The sequence below is a fragment of the Pleurodeles waltl genome, chromosome 1_2, assembly GCF_031143425.1.
Source record: "Pleurodeles waltl isolate 20211129_DDA chromosome 1_2, aPleWal1.hap1.20221129, whole genome shotgun sequence".
NCBI classification, from domain to species: Eukaryota; Metazoa; Chordata; class Amphibia; order Caudata; family Salamandridae; genus Pleurodeles; species Pleurodeles waltl.
Window position 1 is genome coordinate 1,169,394,332 of NC_090437.1, and position 16,623 is coordinate 1,169,410,954.

General features: G+C 42.2%; 1 protein-coding gene across 1 annotated transcript; it reads left to right on the plus strand.

The window, feature by feature from the left end:
- Positions 1-864: 864 nt before the first annotated feature.
- TADA2B (transcriptional adaptor 2B) lies at positions 865-16,023 on the plus strand. Its single transcript, XM_069203231.1, has 2 exons — positions 865-1,248; positions 9,220-16,023. The coding sequence occupies exons 1-2, from the start codon at positions 979-981 to the stop codon at positions 10,210-10,212; spliced, it is 1,263 nt and encodes a 420-aa protein (XP_069059332.1). The 5' UTR covers positions 865-978; the 3' UTR covers positions 10,213-16,023.
- The last annotated feature ends 600 nt before the right edge of the window (positions 16,024-16,623 follow it).

Here is a 16,623-nt window from a genome sequence, read left to right on the forward strand (position 1 = left end):
CTAAAATAGGCTTGTGCCTCCTTAAGCAACTTTTTTTTCTCCATTTGTTTTTATTGGTGTTTTTAACAAAAACATATACAAACAACAGTCTAGTAAACGGTCCCTATTCCTTGCTGCCTCTATTGGGCCACAGCCCCTTGCTGCCTCTGGGTGTAGAGCCCTTCCCTCTGCTTCCCTTCTGTGCCAGGAACTAGACCGGTAATGGGTATTTTCTGACGACAAAAACCAAACAAACATTGATAAAAGTCAAAATATGAATGAAATGACAGCAGTGAACGAAAGAGGGAGTATTTGGGTGTGAAACTATCACTTTCATCAGATCAGGTTTATTTTTTATTTATTCAAGCGATTTTATATTAGCAGGGACGTTACCCACAGGTGTCAGAGGGCTTTACAATATAACAAGGAACGTTATAAGAGAACATTGAGAGTAATGGTAGTAGGAGGCAACATTTATAGCTACTACGGTTTGTCACGAGAAGCGTTACTAATTTACAACAAACATAATAATTACAGGATACTAGATATTCTCCCCTCCTCATATCCGTGGCGTATCATCGTTCAAGGAGAAGCACGTCACTCAACACTAGCTATTAGACTGCGACTGGTACGCCCGCCGACGCCTTCTTGAAGTTTTCAAGTAAGCTTCCAACCACTGAAATACGTTACAGTGAAGAAGTTTGCTGTGAAGCCTGCCTTCCCGGAAGCCGTCTCCCATTCTCATTAGACGCCCGCCAACCTATAAGACTTTTGTGTCTCCCCGCTCGATGGTCTCGCGGTAAGCCCCGCCTCCATTGTCTCTAAAGTCTCGTTTCCACGTTCACCTCCTCCGCTATTACGACACTAGGCCCCGCCCCTGCGAGGCCCCGCCCCCGAAGGCCTGCCGCGAGGCCCCGCCTACTCTGCTTTCACCGCCGTGCTCTGAGTTGTGAGTGTGGGCCGGGGGAGCGGCGGCAGGCCGGGCCCAGCGGCAGCGCCATGGCCGACCTGGGCAAGAAGTACTGTGTGTATTGCCTTGCGGAGGTGACTAGTCTACGGTTACGATGCACAGAATGCCAGGACATGGAGCTTTGCCCGGACTGTTTCTCCGCCGGCGCCGAGATAGGAAGCCACCGCCGGTGGCATGGGTATCAGCTGGTGGACGGTGGCCGCTTTACCCTCTGGGGGCCCGAGGCCGAAGGAGGCTGGACCAGCCGTGAGGAGCAGCTGTTGCTGGATGCCATTGAGCAGTTTGGCTTTGGAAACTGGGTGAGTGTGGCCCGATCAGCCCAGTAGTACACTCTTACACTCCACTCCATAGACTGTTGCCATTAACCAGCTCCCTCCCTTCCGTTCCCATCACTTACTACAACATAACCCACTGGTAATCCCAAAGCTGGTAGCATCCCTCAGCAAACGCCATCCCACGGAGCGCCCCCTCCACTCTGTCTAGCAGCAGACACCCCAAGCCACTGTCAATACTGACTCCTCTCCTATCCAGAAACATTTTCTCTTTGGTACCTTCCCAAACTCTGCACCTAACTACCCAACTATTCACTACACCCATACACAATTCTATTTATCTAAGCACGGACATTATCCTGTTTCATCTTCCTTTATCCCCACACAGTACATCCACTTTATAGTCCATCTTACTCACTGATATTGCCTGTATCACATAGCCTACATTGCCCTTCTAACACCCCCTACTCCCATATTCCTTGACACCTCTATCTTTTGCTACCAGTTCCTTTATTATGTACCATGCTGACACCTCGTTTTCAATGCACTTTCGTTAACCTCGCCCAACATCCCTTGCACCAGCCCACATTCTCTAATTCTACGTAGGGCTTCCCCATTCCTAAACTTTCTACATCCATATTATCTTAAAAACAGTGGTGGCCTGCAGGTCTAAAATATGCTGGGGTGCCAAACTCACCATGTACCATATTTGTGGCTCCTCTGCCACCGGGTGTGGCATTTTTCACTCAGCGTCCACAAGCAGGAATGGAAGGCCTTCCTGCCTGCTCAGTGGAATGGGATTCCAACCAATCCTGTCCTGGAGCTGCTCTCATGTTGTTTTCATCTTCAGAGCCGCTACAGGACTGGTGAAAACAGGCTAACCAAGCACTCATTTTGAGGCAGGGAGCCTGTGCCAGCCATCCCCCGGCTGTTGGACTGGGGGATTGCTGGGTCAACAGTGCGCATGTCTGGGTGGCCGTATTTAGACAGCGGGCCAACCCAACATGCATACTGAAAAGGACAGCGGTCATCCTTCAGTTGCAGGATTCAACCCTGCCCCATGCCCTCATGCTTGTGCTGTACACAGCGCATGCTGATGGCAAGAAAATATAAAATGGCATTATTATTTTATTTTATTTATTTGTGTTTGCCTGCTATGCTTGCAGCAGGTGGGGCAACGCTCCTTAGAAGGAACCAGTCCTGCCTAAATATAAAGGCATGCTTAACGTCCATGATTGTAAGGGGGTACTAGGCTGGCTGTCCAAGATGAATATTGGTATGGCTTCTCTCCTTGAAACGCCCACTGCTCCAAGTCCACAGACTTCTGTATTGACACTGACATACAACTCTACAAGTCGACTGTAGCAAACATAATGAAGACTGCTTGGCATCGATTAGCCCTGCTACTCCGAGTGAAGTCCATCTTACAGAAGTAGATCTGAGGTACTGCTGTCCAGCCTCTGGTCTGTTTCCATCCCAGTGGAGATAGTTTTCCTGCCCTGTTGGCAGGTTCTTGAGTTGCATATCACTTACTGAAGAGTACTTTTCATGCAACTGCACCTACACCTCAGATGTATTTGCAAGTACTGGATCACACCAGACTTGAGACAATTTATTTGGCTCCCTCTTCCTACCCACATCACATTTAATACTTGCTGTACCATATATAAGACAGTCAAATCCTCTATCCCAAAGAACCTGGTCACTAAGTTAACCATCTTGCATCACTAGACTGCAAAGCAGAAAGTGTAAAAAGTAGACAAATAATATGCCAGCTGATCTCGCATCCGGTTCCTAGGATATGAAACGCCAGTCAAGCACTCGGTCTTATAGAAACTAGTCTCCCCAGCAACCACCAGTCCTCAACGCCACACAGTCAGAAATGGCAGTTATCATCACAGATCACGTCAGCAGGATCCTTGAGAGAGGAGATACTGCAGTTCTCGTTCTCCTGGACACCTTCGCATCATTTGACTTGGTCTCACACCCATCCTCATTGGGTGCCTGCACAAGCTGGCATCTATGGATCTGTTCCTTCTTAACTGTTAAAGTGCAAGCTGTCAGCCTGGCACCATACTCTTTTGAGGACGCAAACTCATCTGTAGAGTGGCTCATGGTTAACTGCTCTACTCCACTTTCTTCAATGCATATGTGATGCCTCTTGCTAATATCATATGTGCCACAACATTCACAACCTCTCCTATGCGTACAACCCAAAACTCATAATTACTCTCTCAGACAAGACCCTCAACACAAGAAATGTGTTAATCGCCTGCATGACCGAAGTCACTAACTGGATGAAAGTCACCGGTCCGAAGCTCAACACCGACAAGTCAGAAGGTGTGATTGTCAGCAAGAACGACCTCACCATGGAACTCCACCTGGTGGCCAGCTGAACTCTGATCCATCCAGCACCCATGGCAGTACTCAGAATCCTCATCAAGACCAAACTGGACATGACCACAAACATCAACTCTGTCACTGCATCCTGCTCCCACGTCCTGTAGATGCTGAAGGAGATCTTCAAATAACACCAGAAAAACTGTCACTCACTCCTAATTTCCAGAAAGTTTGACCACTGGAACACCCTGTGTGCCGGAATCACCAAGCAACTCACCTGTAGACTGCAAACCATACAGAACTTATCAGCCAGACTCATCCTCCCACCCTGAACTCACAACACCTTAGGGAACTGGCTCTTGAAATACAAATGCACTTATTTCAGACAAATTCAAAGCACTATACAACTTAGGCCCACCTAACTGAATAGTCGCATCTCCTTCCATCAACCACTCAGGTACCTCCGTTATGCAGGAGTCCTACTTACACATACCACACTTACACAGATCCAGATCAGGAGAAAGGGCTTTCTTTTACATCCCTCCTAAAGCATGAAACAACCTTCCCCTCCAAATCAGATCCTCCTCCTCCTCTCCTTGGATTCAGCAGGAAGCTGAACACATGGCTTTTCAATTAACCTACCCTACCTCAGCCAGTTATAGGCACTTGCATCTGCTCAGTGCCAGGATACCCTCTCAGGTGATAGTGTGCTTTACAAATACACATAACATCCACAGTGTTCTATTCTTTCTTCACCGCTACAAGAAGCTGAATGTCCGTCTCTTCAGCCACTCATCTGGCTGCCATGGCAATTTCTGTGAGATTTACCAAGCATCTTTCTACTCTTCACAGCAAGTCACCGTTTATGTAGTTTTCCTGTTTTCCAACTCCAGCTTCTGATCTTCAGCCATCACTCTGCTTTGTAGCAGGGCTTACGCTGAAGTCCACATGTATACAGGACAACAATAAGGATTTAGATTTAGAATTGTGGAAAGTGTTCACACCTTTACCATTCCCACTGAGAAAACTCAAGTTGTAGCTGGTCATAGCAAAAGCTGTTGCTTTGAAGCTTTATGTTTTAGGCTCAAGATTCTATTCTAAGTTAGGTTAAACAATACTGAAACGAAATTCTTTTTTAGGGTTTTTTGCATCCTCCGCGAGGGTAGGGATTTTATTCAGTCTTGCTCTAGGAAACAGATTGATAGATTATAAGGACAAGAGAGTCCTTATTCTTGATTAAAGTTGATGCTGATCTCTCACACAGGTAATGCAGCCTAGTACCTAAAAGTAAAAGAAGGCTTGTATGAGGACTCCAAAGTTTACCATGGTAGTTTGGCTTGATCATCAAATCTTTGCTCATAATAAAAAGTGTGCTATACAGAAACACAAACATCAAAAGAATATTAGATTTTGAAAAACATGTTAATATTCCAAGACTATGTCACTTGAAAAGAAAGTAGCACATTGATTCAAATAATTCTAAAATGAATAGGAGAATTATTTGAAAAATGTACTTAAAACAGTTTAAGGGATGTGGCTGTGTACACAAAAATGGCAGACACTTGTTCACAGGCTCTCATCTGACCCTTTGGGAATCATAGGATATTGGGTGCTACCCTGTTGGGGTTCAAGAGGAGAGTGACAAGCAGGGGAGGCTACCTGTGTCCTGCTGAGGCATAATGACATTGATATTCACTAAAGTTAGAGGCCTACTTGTTAGCAGATGGCCGCGTTTGTTTGTTAGACTTGGTTGTCCAAGGCCTGCAGATGCCCTCTGATCACTGGCTCATCACAGGCACATTAAGCGGGTAGGCCTTTTCGTGGGACGAAGAGATGGAAGGAGGTGTGGGGAGGGGAAAAGGGGAGCTGGAGACTAAAGGACTGATTACTCGGGGACCTGATGGTGGTAGAAACAGTTCACAAGCACATTAAAACATGCATTGCTGACTGCCAACCAGATGCTCAGCTTTGTACCAGAAGCAAAGGATGATGAAGGGGTTTCTCAGGTGACAGAAGAGGGGAAGCTTAAAGGCTTTTATTTGTTTAACCGTAAACTGAATACAGCTGTTCCTCAGGCGCAGCAGTATATAGGCTCTACCAATTTACCTAAGTTCGACAAAGCGAATGCTAAGGTGCTTGAAGCACCCATTGCTCAGCAAAAGGTGCTTTAGGTTATCAGTTCTCCGGCTTTAGGCCCAGATGGCTTCACATCGACTTTCTATAAAACTATTGCTCCCACTTGTTGGAGTTGATGACAGAGGTCTTTTACAGATTTCATGACAAGGAAAGTGTTGCCTCAACTATGACCGAAAAGATGATGTTCATGATACCAAAGATCGGTATGGACCCCCCCACATTTTGCGTGTCTTCATATCCAATAACTTTTGTTGACATGAAAGTGTTCATGAGAATCCTGCCTACTAGTTTAGGTGATATCTTGCCCTCTGTGATCCATGCTGCCCAAATAAGCTCCATTAAAAGGGGTGGCTATAATGACAACACAAAAAAGTAAGGTATTTCATATATATCGCTAGGCAGGGAGGGAGCAGGGCTGTCCTGCTCTTCTGTGATGCTGAAAAGACATTTAACCAACTAGACTGGGGTTTTATGATGAGTGTTTAGGAGTCTGTGGGGTTTAGGGGGCACTTCCTAAATGGGTTCTGGCCACCTTGCATTTCTCAAAGGCAAGGATTCTATTGAAAGGGCGGCAAGTGGGTCCAGTGGATAGATTGGGGTAGATTGCAGTGCAGTGGGGGTAGGGTGGAGTGGGGTATATTGATTGGAGTGGGATGATGTAGATTGGGTTGGATTGGATTTGGGTACGTTGGGGTGGGTTAGGTTGAAGTGGGGTGAGTAAGGTTGGAGTGTGGTAGAATAGATTGGATTGTGTAGATTGGGGTAGATTGAAGTGGAGCCGGGTAGATTCAAGGTAGATTGAAGAGGAGCAGGGTAGGTGGAAGTTGAGCAGGGTAGATATGGGGTAGATGAAAATGGAGCAGAGTAGCTTGGAGTGGAGCCGGGTAGATGCAGTGTAGATTAGAGTGGAGCGGGGTAGATTCGGGGTATATTGGAGTGAGGTAGATTGGAGTGAAGTGTGGTACATTAGGGTAGGTTGGAGTGATGTGTAGTGGGGTAGATGGGGTAGGTATAGTGAGGTAGATTTGGGTGGGAGTGGGGTGTGTGGAGTGGAGAGCCATGAACTAGAATGGTGTAAAGAGTTGTGGCGTGGAGAGATGTAGAGTGGAAGGGCATATAGTGGAGTAGTGTGTTGTGGAGTGGTGTAAAGTGTCCACATGTCAAGGGTCTAAAATACAGTTTTTAGGTTGAAGCCTACCAGAGAGAAGAGCAGCTGTCTGATTTGCTTAAGACTTCCTGTGGGCATTATGAAAGCTTCTCTGGGAATGGATTTCGTCCATTCATCCATTGCTTACTATTGGCTTTGTGGTTAATAACTCACAGTTGCTTTGTTTCTATTTGCTGACTTTATTTGCTTTAGGCTGTCCAGCAGTGGTGGGACCCTGTATGGTCTAGTAGGGAGATTGATGTATTATGAAAACATTGCCTACCCTTAAGAAGCAGTAATTTAGGGAGTTAATTACTAAGAGTTACGCAGGCGTTCAGTTGGCTCTGTAAAGTATTGCTATTTACCCACAGACCTTTATAAAGGTAAGTAAATCAATACAGTTGTTTACACCACATGAACAACCATGCAAATACTTACTAAATAACTTCACTAGTTTTCCTTGCCCTACAGAATCACATACTTACTTAGTGGGCACAGTTACAGACTGCTTGAAACAACAATCTGAAAAGAATATGGCACTCTTGCAGTCTGTAATGGAAATCGTTTTGATACCTTGGTGCAAGAGTCTGTCCGTTTCATGGAAATCTGAGGCAATTCTGCTTCGTGAAATGTTGTCCGCGGTAGGGTTGTGGGTTTCTTGGAGACCCTTCTTCTGTTCTGTAGATACTAGGTTGACCCCAAATCATTAAAATGTTGTTGTAAAACTGCTCTTTTGCTAGTTAAGAAGTACTTCACTGATGTTCGCAGTCCCCTTTACGTCCGTTCTAGATGTGGAAACATGCTTCTAAATGGATTCTGGCCTCTGACAAAACCCCTACATAACGCATGTACACAGATTGCAAAGCTGAAAGGACACCAAGCCCAAGCAACACTTCGAACTCTCAGCCCATGGCACCTCGGTTCAAGTTATGGTAGCATTCGCATTGCAAGTAATAGAGATTATCAATCAGACTCTTTACTTTTGGGCTAGTACCGCCACATTCAGTGGTAGGCAGTGTGCTATGACTGGGCTGAGTGTGGCTGGTGTGCAGTATCATTTTTGCAATACACCGCTGTCAGTGCTGAGGAGGATAGGAGGCAGGTGTGAGTGATGGTCACTGTAGAGCATTGAGGGTGAGGCTGATTCTATGTGGAGCAGCGATTGTTGAAGTGTTCTCCCTGGATGGAATTACAGTTGCAGTAATGGTCCGTCCTCTCAATACCCTTCGGACCTGCCACCTCTGTTTAGTAAATATGTGGATCTGAAAAATGGTGGGATGGGGCGTTGCCTACGAGCTTGGAACAGGCATATGGTATGTGGTGGGTTTGTCCATGAGGGCATGCCAAGCTTTTCTGTGACATTTTACTGAATGGAAAGAGGCTGCTGCTGCAGGGCAGGGGACATTGGAAAGTGGAAGTGCACATTGGAGGGGCACACTACTGGACAGGGAGAAAAATGAGGTAGCTGTCCCTTTCTGGGGGTGAAGAAGGGAACAACCTGGATAATGAATGTACATCATGTTCTGCAAGCCGTTGTAGTTTTCTTTTATGTAGGCTGGCAATCTGACTGGTGACCTGCTACTGTCAAACATCAGTTATTGTCAGCGAGCAGATGGTTTAAGTTGAGATCATCTGCCACCTTGCTGGTGAAACAAATTGAATGATGATGGAATCGGGCTACAGAGCACAGTACCTCTGCCCATAGAAACAAAGAAACAAATGCTAAAAGGCGTTGTCTCTGTTCTTGTGTATAAGAGAAGAGACCCCTTTCTGTTCAGTGGGTTGCACAAGTAGTAATGTATTAACACTGGGAAACCACAATTGTAATCTTTTAGTTCTATCGGACTCCAGTCTGAGTTCTGTACTCCTTTAGGAGAAGCTATATGATTTGGATATGTGCAAGGGAGACCTAAATTGCATAGCCATATTGTGAAAGGCTCATTTGAGATAGCCTAGGTAAGTGCATCATTGCTTTTCAGCTTGGATTGCATTATAAAAGTACACTTAAAATACTTTTAGAACAATACCTCGCAGGATCCAGAAAAATAAAACAAAATTATTTTTTTTAGGTGATAATGGCCTGGGCCTTGAGGGAGAGGTCTACCAAAATACGCTGTTTGTTAACCGCTGTAGCAGGACTCTAGTGTTCATAGTATTTCACCTTCCATTGAGATCAGTATGTGAACAATGTATAGGACTGTGAAACCATGCCGAGCGTGCTATATGGTGTTGTAATGTTTTCCCCAAATATTTGTTTGCTGTCCTTGGGCTATCCTGACAAGTAGGTCATAGTAAATCTATGGATCAGGTGTTTCTGTTCATTAGTGCCAAATGTTTGTGCTGATATACATCTTCTTTGTCTCTCTTTATTATAGGAGGACATGGCAGCCCACGTCGGTGCCTCTCGAACTCCACAAGAGGTAATGGACCATTATGTAAGCATGTACATCCATGGGAACCTAGGAAAAGCCTGTATTCCTGATACTATCCCTAACAGGGTGACTGACCATACTTGTCCTAGTGGTGGTCCTCTTTCTCCTAGCTTGACCGTACCTCTGCTTCCTTTAGATATAACTGTTGCTGAGCAGCAACAGTTAGCTTATATGCCACTTCGGGATGACTATGAAATTGAGTACGATAATGAAGCAGAGACTCTTATCAGTGGACTTTCTGTGAACTATGATGATGATGATGTTGAAATAGAATTAAAACGGGCCCACGTGGACATGTATGTCAGGAAACTAAAAGAAAGGCAAAGACGAAAGTGCATCGCCAGGGATTATAATTTGGTTCCTGCCTTTTTGGGGAAGGATAAAAAGGACAAGGAAAAACCCGCAAAACGTAAAATTTCGAAAGAGGAGAAGGAGCTTAGGTTGAAATTACGACCTCTTTATCAGTTTATGTCCTCAAAAGAGATTGAAGATTTCTTTGACAATGTTCATAAGGAGCGCATGCTTCGAACAAAGATCCGTGAACTGCAGCGTTATCGGAGGAATGGAATCACTAAGATGGAGGAGTCAGCAGAGTATGAAGCTGCCAGGCATAAACGGGAAAAGAGGAAGGAGAACAAGAACTTGGCCAATTCCAAAAGAGGGAAGGAAGAGGGCAAAGATGGCGAATTTTCCTCCATTGAAAATTTGACTGGTTTTGAATTGTTGTCAGATAGAGAAAAGGTTCTTTGCAATACTTTGAACCTCAGTCCTGCTCGCTACTTGACTGTAAAAACCATAATTATTAAGGACCATCTTCAAAAAAGACAAGGTATACCATCCAAAAGTCGCCTGCCTAGTTATTTGGACAAAGTTCTTAAGAAAAGGATTTTAAATTTTCTAACAGAAAGTGGTTGGATATCCAGAGATATATCTTGAAGATTGTGTTGTGGGGACACAATGGCCATAAGCACAAAAGGATCATCTTCCAACAGTCTGCTTCCAATTATGGTTTACATTTTTAAGCACTGGAGAAAATGTTTTTTTTCTTGCTGTCTAAAAATGTAGCAGTTTGTACATATGCAAACATAAATACTATAAATGTTTGACTTCGTAAGTTGAAAACAAAACTCTCTTAAAATTAACCTAATGTAATTGATCCGATTTGTAGTTCTTTTTGCACAAATAGAATTTTTATAAAAAAAAAAGTTGATATATTGCTACTTGTTTTTTTTGTGTTTTGCTGCTGTTCTTACAACTTGCATTTCGAGAACAAAGATCTTGTGATTTTTAGCAAACGTTTTAGTTTGCGATTCTGAAACGTATTTGAATTTCCCTGGTGAAGATTCTATTCCCTACTAAAGCTTCCATAAAAAAAAAACATTTGTTTCAGAAACATAGTTTATTGCCCAGCCATAACCATCTTTCCAACTTTTATACTTTAAAACAATGTTAGTTTAAAGTTTACGAATACAACGTCATTTTGGCTAATCCCATATTGTAAAGTAATTGCTGCTTTACTTCATATGTTAATGTTCTAAAAGCATTCATTTTGGAAACGTAGATTAATACCAATTTTGGAAACATAGATTAATACCAATTTATCACCAATATTGCTGTCTTCATAAGTTTAAAAAGAATGTTGTTTATAGTAGGTGAACACAAATTCATTTTGTCCAATCCCATATTATAAAATAATGACTGCTTCTCTTTGCTGTTTACAATTACCATTATAATTAGACTAATGACGAAACAAAAGGTTTTGAATCCTTAGACGAGCAAAAGAAAAATTAAAAATATTACAAGTAAACCTATTTTTTTGGCCCTTCTATTCTGGTTTTAGCATGGTCTTCTTTGTATCCGTGCTTTTATGAACTCTTTAGCAGCCCAGGAACATGTACCAGGGCGCCACCTTCACCTGCCCGCACACTTTCTCTTAGGTTGTTTCCTATTTGTGTTTAACTAAGGTAATTGGACAAATGTTGCACAGCACTCTGGTCCTTTGCTTGCACAACCATTTCTCATTAGAAGAGACCACAGTCTACAACTGTGGATTATTGAAGTTATTAATTACTTATTGTGTACAGAGGCATAAGTTTCTTGTTCTCTTGCTTCAATATCAGTGAATTATGTTCACTTTTGAGTGATTCTGAGGAAACCACTGTTTACATTTTGGGCATGGTGACATAAAATACATTTCTATACATTGACTTTAAAGGGATTATCGAGAAAAGCAGGTGTAGCTAGACCTCCTGTCTATGTTGGAACTCTGTGTTAGGTGCTTCAGTGGTACCCACACGCCTTGTGTTTCTGGGAGCCTTCAGAGTTTCTGTCACAGGCTCCTCTGCCCTGGCCCTCAGAGTTTCCCCTGAGTAAGTCTGTGGCAGTCATGTTTTGTTCAGGTGAATGGATGTAAAACGTTTGATCAATCTACAAAGGTGGGTTGATTATAACTTAAAAAACAACTCATTTCCGCACTGTGGTATGCCGTACCCTAATTTGGCAAAAGCAGTCCGGTTTTAGGGTAGTTTGCAAGAAGATTCAATGCTAACTTTAGACGTCCCTAAAATGAAGGTGCTATTAGATCTCTTCAGTCTGTCCACCTTCCCATCACCCCTCAAGCATGATCATGCATATTGTTGGCCCATCCATTTAATTTTTTTTCGTTTGTACAGGAGTTAAAATATATTGAATCTACAGGAAAACGTTCTTAAAAGCCCTCCTTTTGTGTGCATTAAGTCTGCTTTGTTATAATAAACTGCAGCATATAGATGTTGAAAGGTCTGATCGAATTATTCTCACTGATACGCTAACTAACATTCACAGACAGGTTGGCCCTGGACCATATATTTGAAGAATAAATATTTTGAATTACTATTTTGATGCCAACCAGGATGTGTCCAATATGTGAGTACAATTTGTCCACTTTCAGTTTGAATATGGCGCCACATGGGTGCACACCAAGGTTAAAATAACAGTTGTCATTTCTGGTTTAAATAACTGTTATGGTTTCTTTGAGGAGATACCAGTGTATTTGCTACTGCAGAGATCCTCTTCTTTCCAGGGTGTCATAAGCTCTCAATGCACGAGATATGAACTGCACCCTTGTTGGATGAGGCAAAATTCTCTGTTGCTGAACCAAATAGAATCTTTGAATAGGGAGGGCTTTCCAAATGCTGTGGAGGTTTGTGACATATTGCAGTTACATTTCACTACCCCCAGTGTCTTTGCTATGTGGTTCGGCACCTCCACCAAGATGTCTTCTCACCCTGATATCAGGGTATATCACAGTATAATTAATCAGTTGCAGCACTGAAAGAGATTAGAGTCTCCATCTGCAGGGTCCCATCTTCTAAACCGTCTGAAGCTGAAGGCAATTGATACAGGTATTTCAGTCATGTGGAGAACAAGAGTTAGTCAACACTAACTTAACCACTGAAATGTTCTCTTGTAACTCGCAGGACGGAACACATCAACATGATTTGCCTGTAAGCAATGGTGTTATTGATGTAAGTTTCTAGAAAGAAAATCTATTTTTCCACTTATTTTCTAGATTGGGATGTGGGGTTAAAAATGTTCAAGAAGACAGTCACAGCAGAAAAGGTTAGTCAGCACAGTTATGTAACCATACTTTTTCAAGTTGTAGAGAAAACAGCACACAACTATTTTGACTTCAGTTCTGCTTGGAACAACGTTTGCACATGGTTTCCCGCTGGCATTCTCATTCCTTTATTGATGTACAAATTTCGAGAAGGTATGTATGTCCAATGATTCTGGTCATCTCCAAAGTTTATCATTCTTAGATCTCTTGGAGATAATGAGTAACCCATTGCTACCTACAGCGTGGAATCCCCTGTTTGAGCATAAGGGATTAGTCCTCTATTCCTTCCCTTCTGAGCGGAGTTTTGCCCTCCTTTTTCCTGAAGAGCTCACCGCCTGCTTTCTTTGGCTATTTCATTGAATCAAGACTTTACAGGTCATCAGGGAGTAATTCGCCAGGCACCAATACAAAAGCAAAGTTCTCTGATTTCTTGGTGGGAGCTGCAGAAAGTTGAATCGTTTTGCTTTGTGGTAGATCATACGTTGCCATGGAGTTACCACCTTGCTCTGTGGTAGTCATGTGGAACCATACGGAGGCTGGTAGCAGGGGAACCTTTGTGAATGTAGACAGGGAGTTTCTCTTAACAATATTGTTTTTTTTTAATTCCATTTTTCCAAACTCCTCCTATTGTGTCCCTCTGTTTAGGAACCCTGCTTTTGTTTTTACACAGAATGAGAGATGAACTAACTTAACCGTAAGCATGTTAGAATGTGCATGTGCAGACTGAGTTTTGGCCAGCTGTTTGGCAGAGCAAGTTAAACCATATTATGACACCAATAGTAATCTACTAGATGGTTCCTGTAAAGGAGAGTACCATAGCCTCTATAGTGAGTAGCTAATACTATGTGCAATATGTACAAGTATTCATGCAAAAAATGTGGGATCACTACATTGTTTTATATCTTCATTTCTAGAATATCTTGCATATGTTGTGTTCACAGATGAAAGTAAACGGGCAGTACAAGAAGTAGCTTGAAAACCCCCTCATGCTCTGCCAGGTTTTCTTCTTTCTCTGACCAAATAGGAGGGGATAATTTAGATCCTGTGCTCATTAAGTTCTGTACTTCACAGGTGGCACAGCTAATGGATTTCATTGCTGATGTCTGAATACCTTTTTTCGAGTTAAAATACTTAGCCAAGTTGTTTACCATTTGTTAGTCTGCTCTCTGTCATGAGCATTTTAGGGATGTTTGACCCATGAATCTTGATGTGCTAGTTCTAAAGAAAGCCCTTAACCTGAGAGAATTAAATGATATTTGACTTAGTCGGGTTAGCATTTCATAAAATATCAACACTACTCTGGAATTATGTGTAACTTCAACCATCTGTTATAGCCTTCTTTAACATTTTGTTTTCAACCACGTGATTGATGCTTTCTTGGCTGGCTGCACTTAAGCTTGATGTGTCATCTAGTCTTGTGTTTAGTAGAGTTTTCTCTGTATGTAACTGCTAGCTGATATTACCCCCAGGTTGGGAAACCTGAGTATTTCATGGTATAAAAGAAGGTTTGTACTTAGTTGTACAATAGGTTTTTTGAAATCTGAGAAAAATCAGTGATTAACACCACCAGCTCAGTGTAGTACAATATCAGCACGTCTGCCAATGCGTAGCTGAATGGTTGCTTCATCTTGATCTCTTGGTGGCATTTTTAGAGTTGATCAATAACTTTATCACCAATGGATTCCTGAAAACTGACAATACGAAAGTGGCCCCAGAATAAGAACGTGAGGTTCGAGGGCTTAAATGTCCGTTTTTGTGAATTATTTTCTTAGCCCTGATTGTCCTTCGTCCTTGGTTTACAGACCGCCTTAACTAAGAATTTGGTTGTGAGTTGCTTCTCAGTTTCCAGCAGTAATACCTGCTTATTCAGACTGCATTCCCAAAACATTTTTTTTCTGTGAATAAAGATGCTCGTGAATTTTATGAGTAATTCGGTCTGAAATCTGGAGTAGGTACTCACATAACATGGTTTGTGAATTTGGCCCGTACATTCAGACATAGTTGAAATGGGTGCAGTACAGACCTACTCATGCAAAACGCTTTGTGGACCAGGCCCACACTAACTACCTCAGCAGGCATTGGTTTATGGACTGGACAGAATTGTTTTAGGAATTGTCTATTACCACATGTCCACAGCCCTAAAGTTTTGAAGTTAGACTCACAAACTCAATAAAATAAATGTTTTATTAAGAAATGTCCTATGGCACAAAAAATAATGTGCTATCTGCATCACTCTGTGAACATTAATTCCTTATTCAGGTTTAAGCAAATATATAAAAACAAGATTCCTGGAAACGAGTTGTCCCTCATTGTTTGGTAGTAATGTGAAAAAAAGCATTCTAATGCTTTCAGCTTAGTCGCCTTTCTCGAATCAACAGTGCTTGGGTGCAGCATCAGCATAAATGACAGACAATCTTCAAAGTTCTCAACAGGCTTCGTGCTGTCTTTCTGTAGGTCTATTTTCTAATACATCATATATGTATATATCCATCTCCAGGTGCTGCTATAATACATTAACTACAAAATGTATATATTCCACTGTAGAGTGAAGTGTCATAATACACGTTTGCTCCACATCTCTTCTGTAAAGTAATGAAGCAATAATGGGGGGTTTGCCAAAGGAATTCTGCGTTGCACCTACCATCGTTAGCAAAATAGTCCGGTAAATGTCTATGGTGACTTTATAAATCTCAGGAAATGTTTTGAAATGTGAAGCGAGAAGAGTTTTGTCTATAGGATATTTATTGGCTTCTGCTCTGTTAATCTTTTCCTGTGTCTCTTCACTGATCCCTTTCTTCTTCTGATCACGTCCAGATCTTTAGCACTACGTTAAAACTACCTACTAGAATGGCCACAATTTCAGTGTTCGTGTTTTGTTTCTTTAAACAAATCTGTTTTTCTATACCGTACTTAAAAAAAAGAAGCGTGCGACATGAGCAGTGTTGTATAAGAAGCCTTACCAGAAGAGCTCTAACCCGAACAGCACCAATGCCATAGTTGTGGGAAAATCAAAACGTGTACATGAGGAACGGGAACTAAAGTAACAGTGGCAAGTCCAAGCATGAGATGTAACACTCCTTTTGTAACCTGTTTTAAAGTGGACACTGGTTGACCAAATTACTGCCAATTAAAAAAAAAAAAAAAAAGAACTACAATGCTGGTATGGTGTTTGCTCACACACTCACGAAACTGCACATGCCATTAAGAAAACTATATGGTGATAATAAAAATATAAACTTCTTAAAAGAATTGCCTCATGGAAGAGTTACAAACGTTCAAAATAGTTTGCTCCTATTACCCTTGCAAGTTTATAAATAAAAACATTTTAAATATTTGAAATGGTTTTTTTTTGTTCTTTATCGAATTGTTGTTTTGTCCACATAAAGTGCAAGTTTTGGTTTTCAGACTGATATGTGAAAGAGCAGATCTTCAGCTGCTGGTATGCCTAATGTTTTCAAAACGTTTAGTGAACACCAAATTGAATGGGTTGTTCCAAATGTCACCTAAATTGGCTCTCCGAAGCAGCACTTAAACATCACTCAAGATGTAAATAAAAGAAGTATAGCTTAAATGTATGTAGTTGAATTTTGGCAAATAGTTATAGCTTGTTACTCTGCCAATGTATAGAAGGAATGAACCCTGATAATCCAATTGTTCAAACTTTTCTCCCATGAAAAATCTCTTCCTCATTTGAGCCCCACCTCTTCTCTCTCGACCCACTGCAGCTGATGATTTCGAGGTGGGGGGGG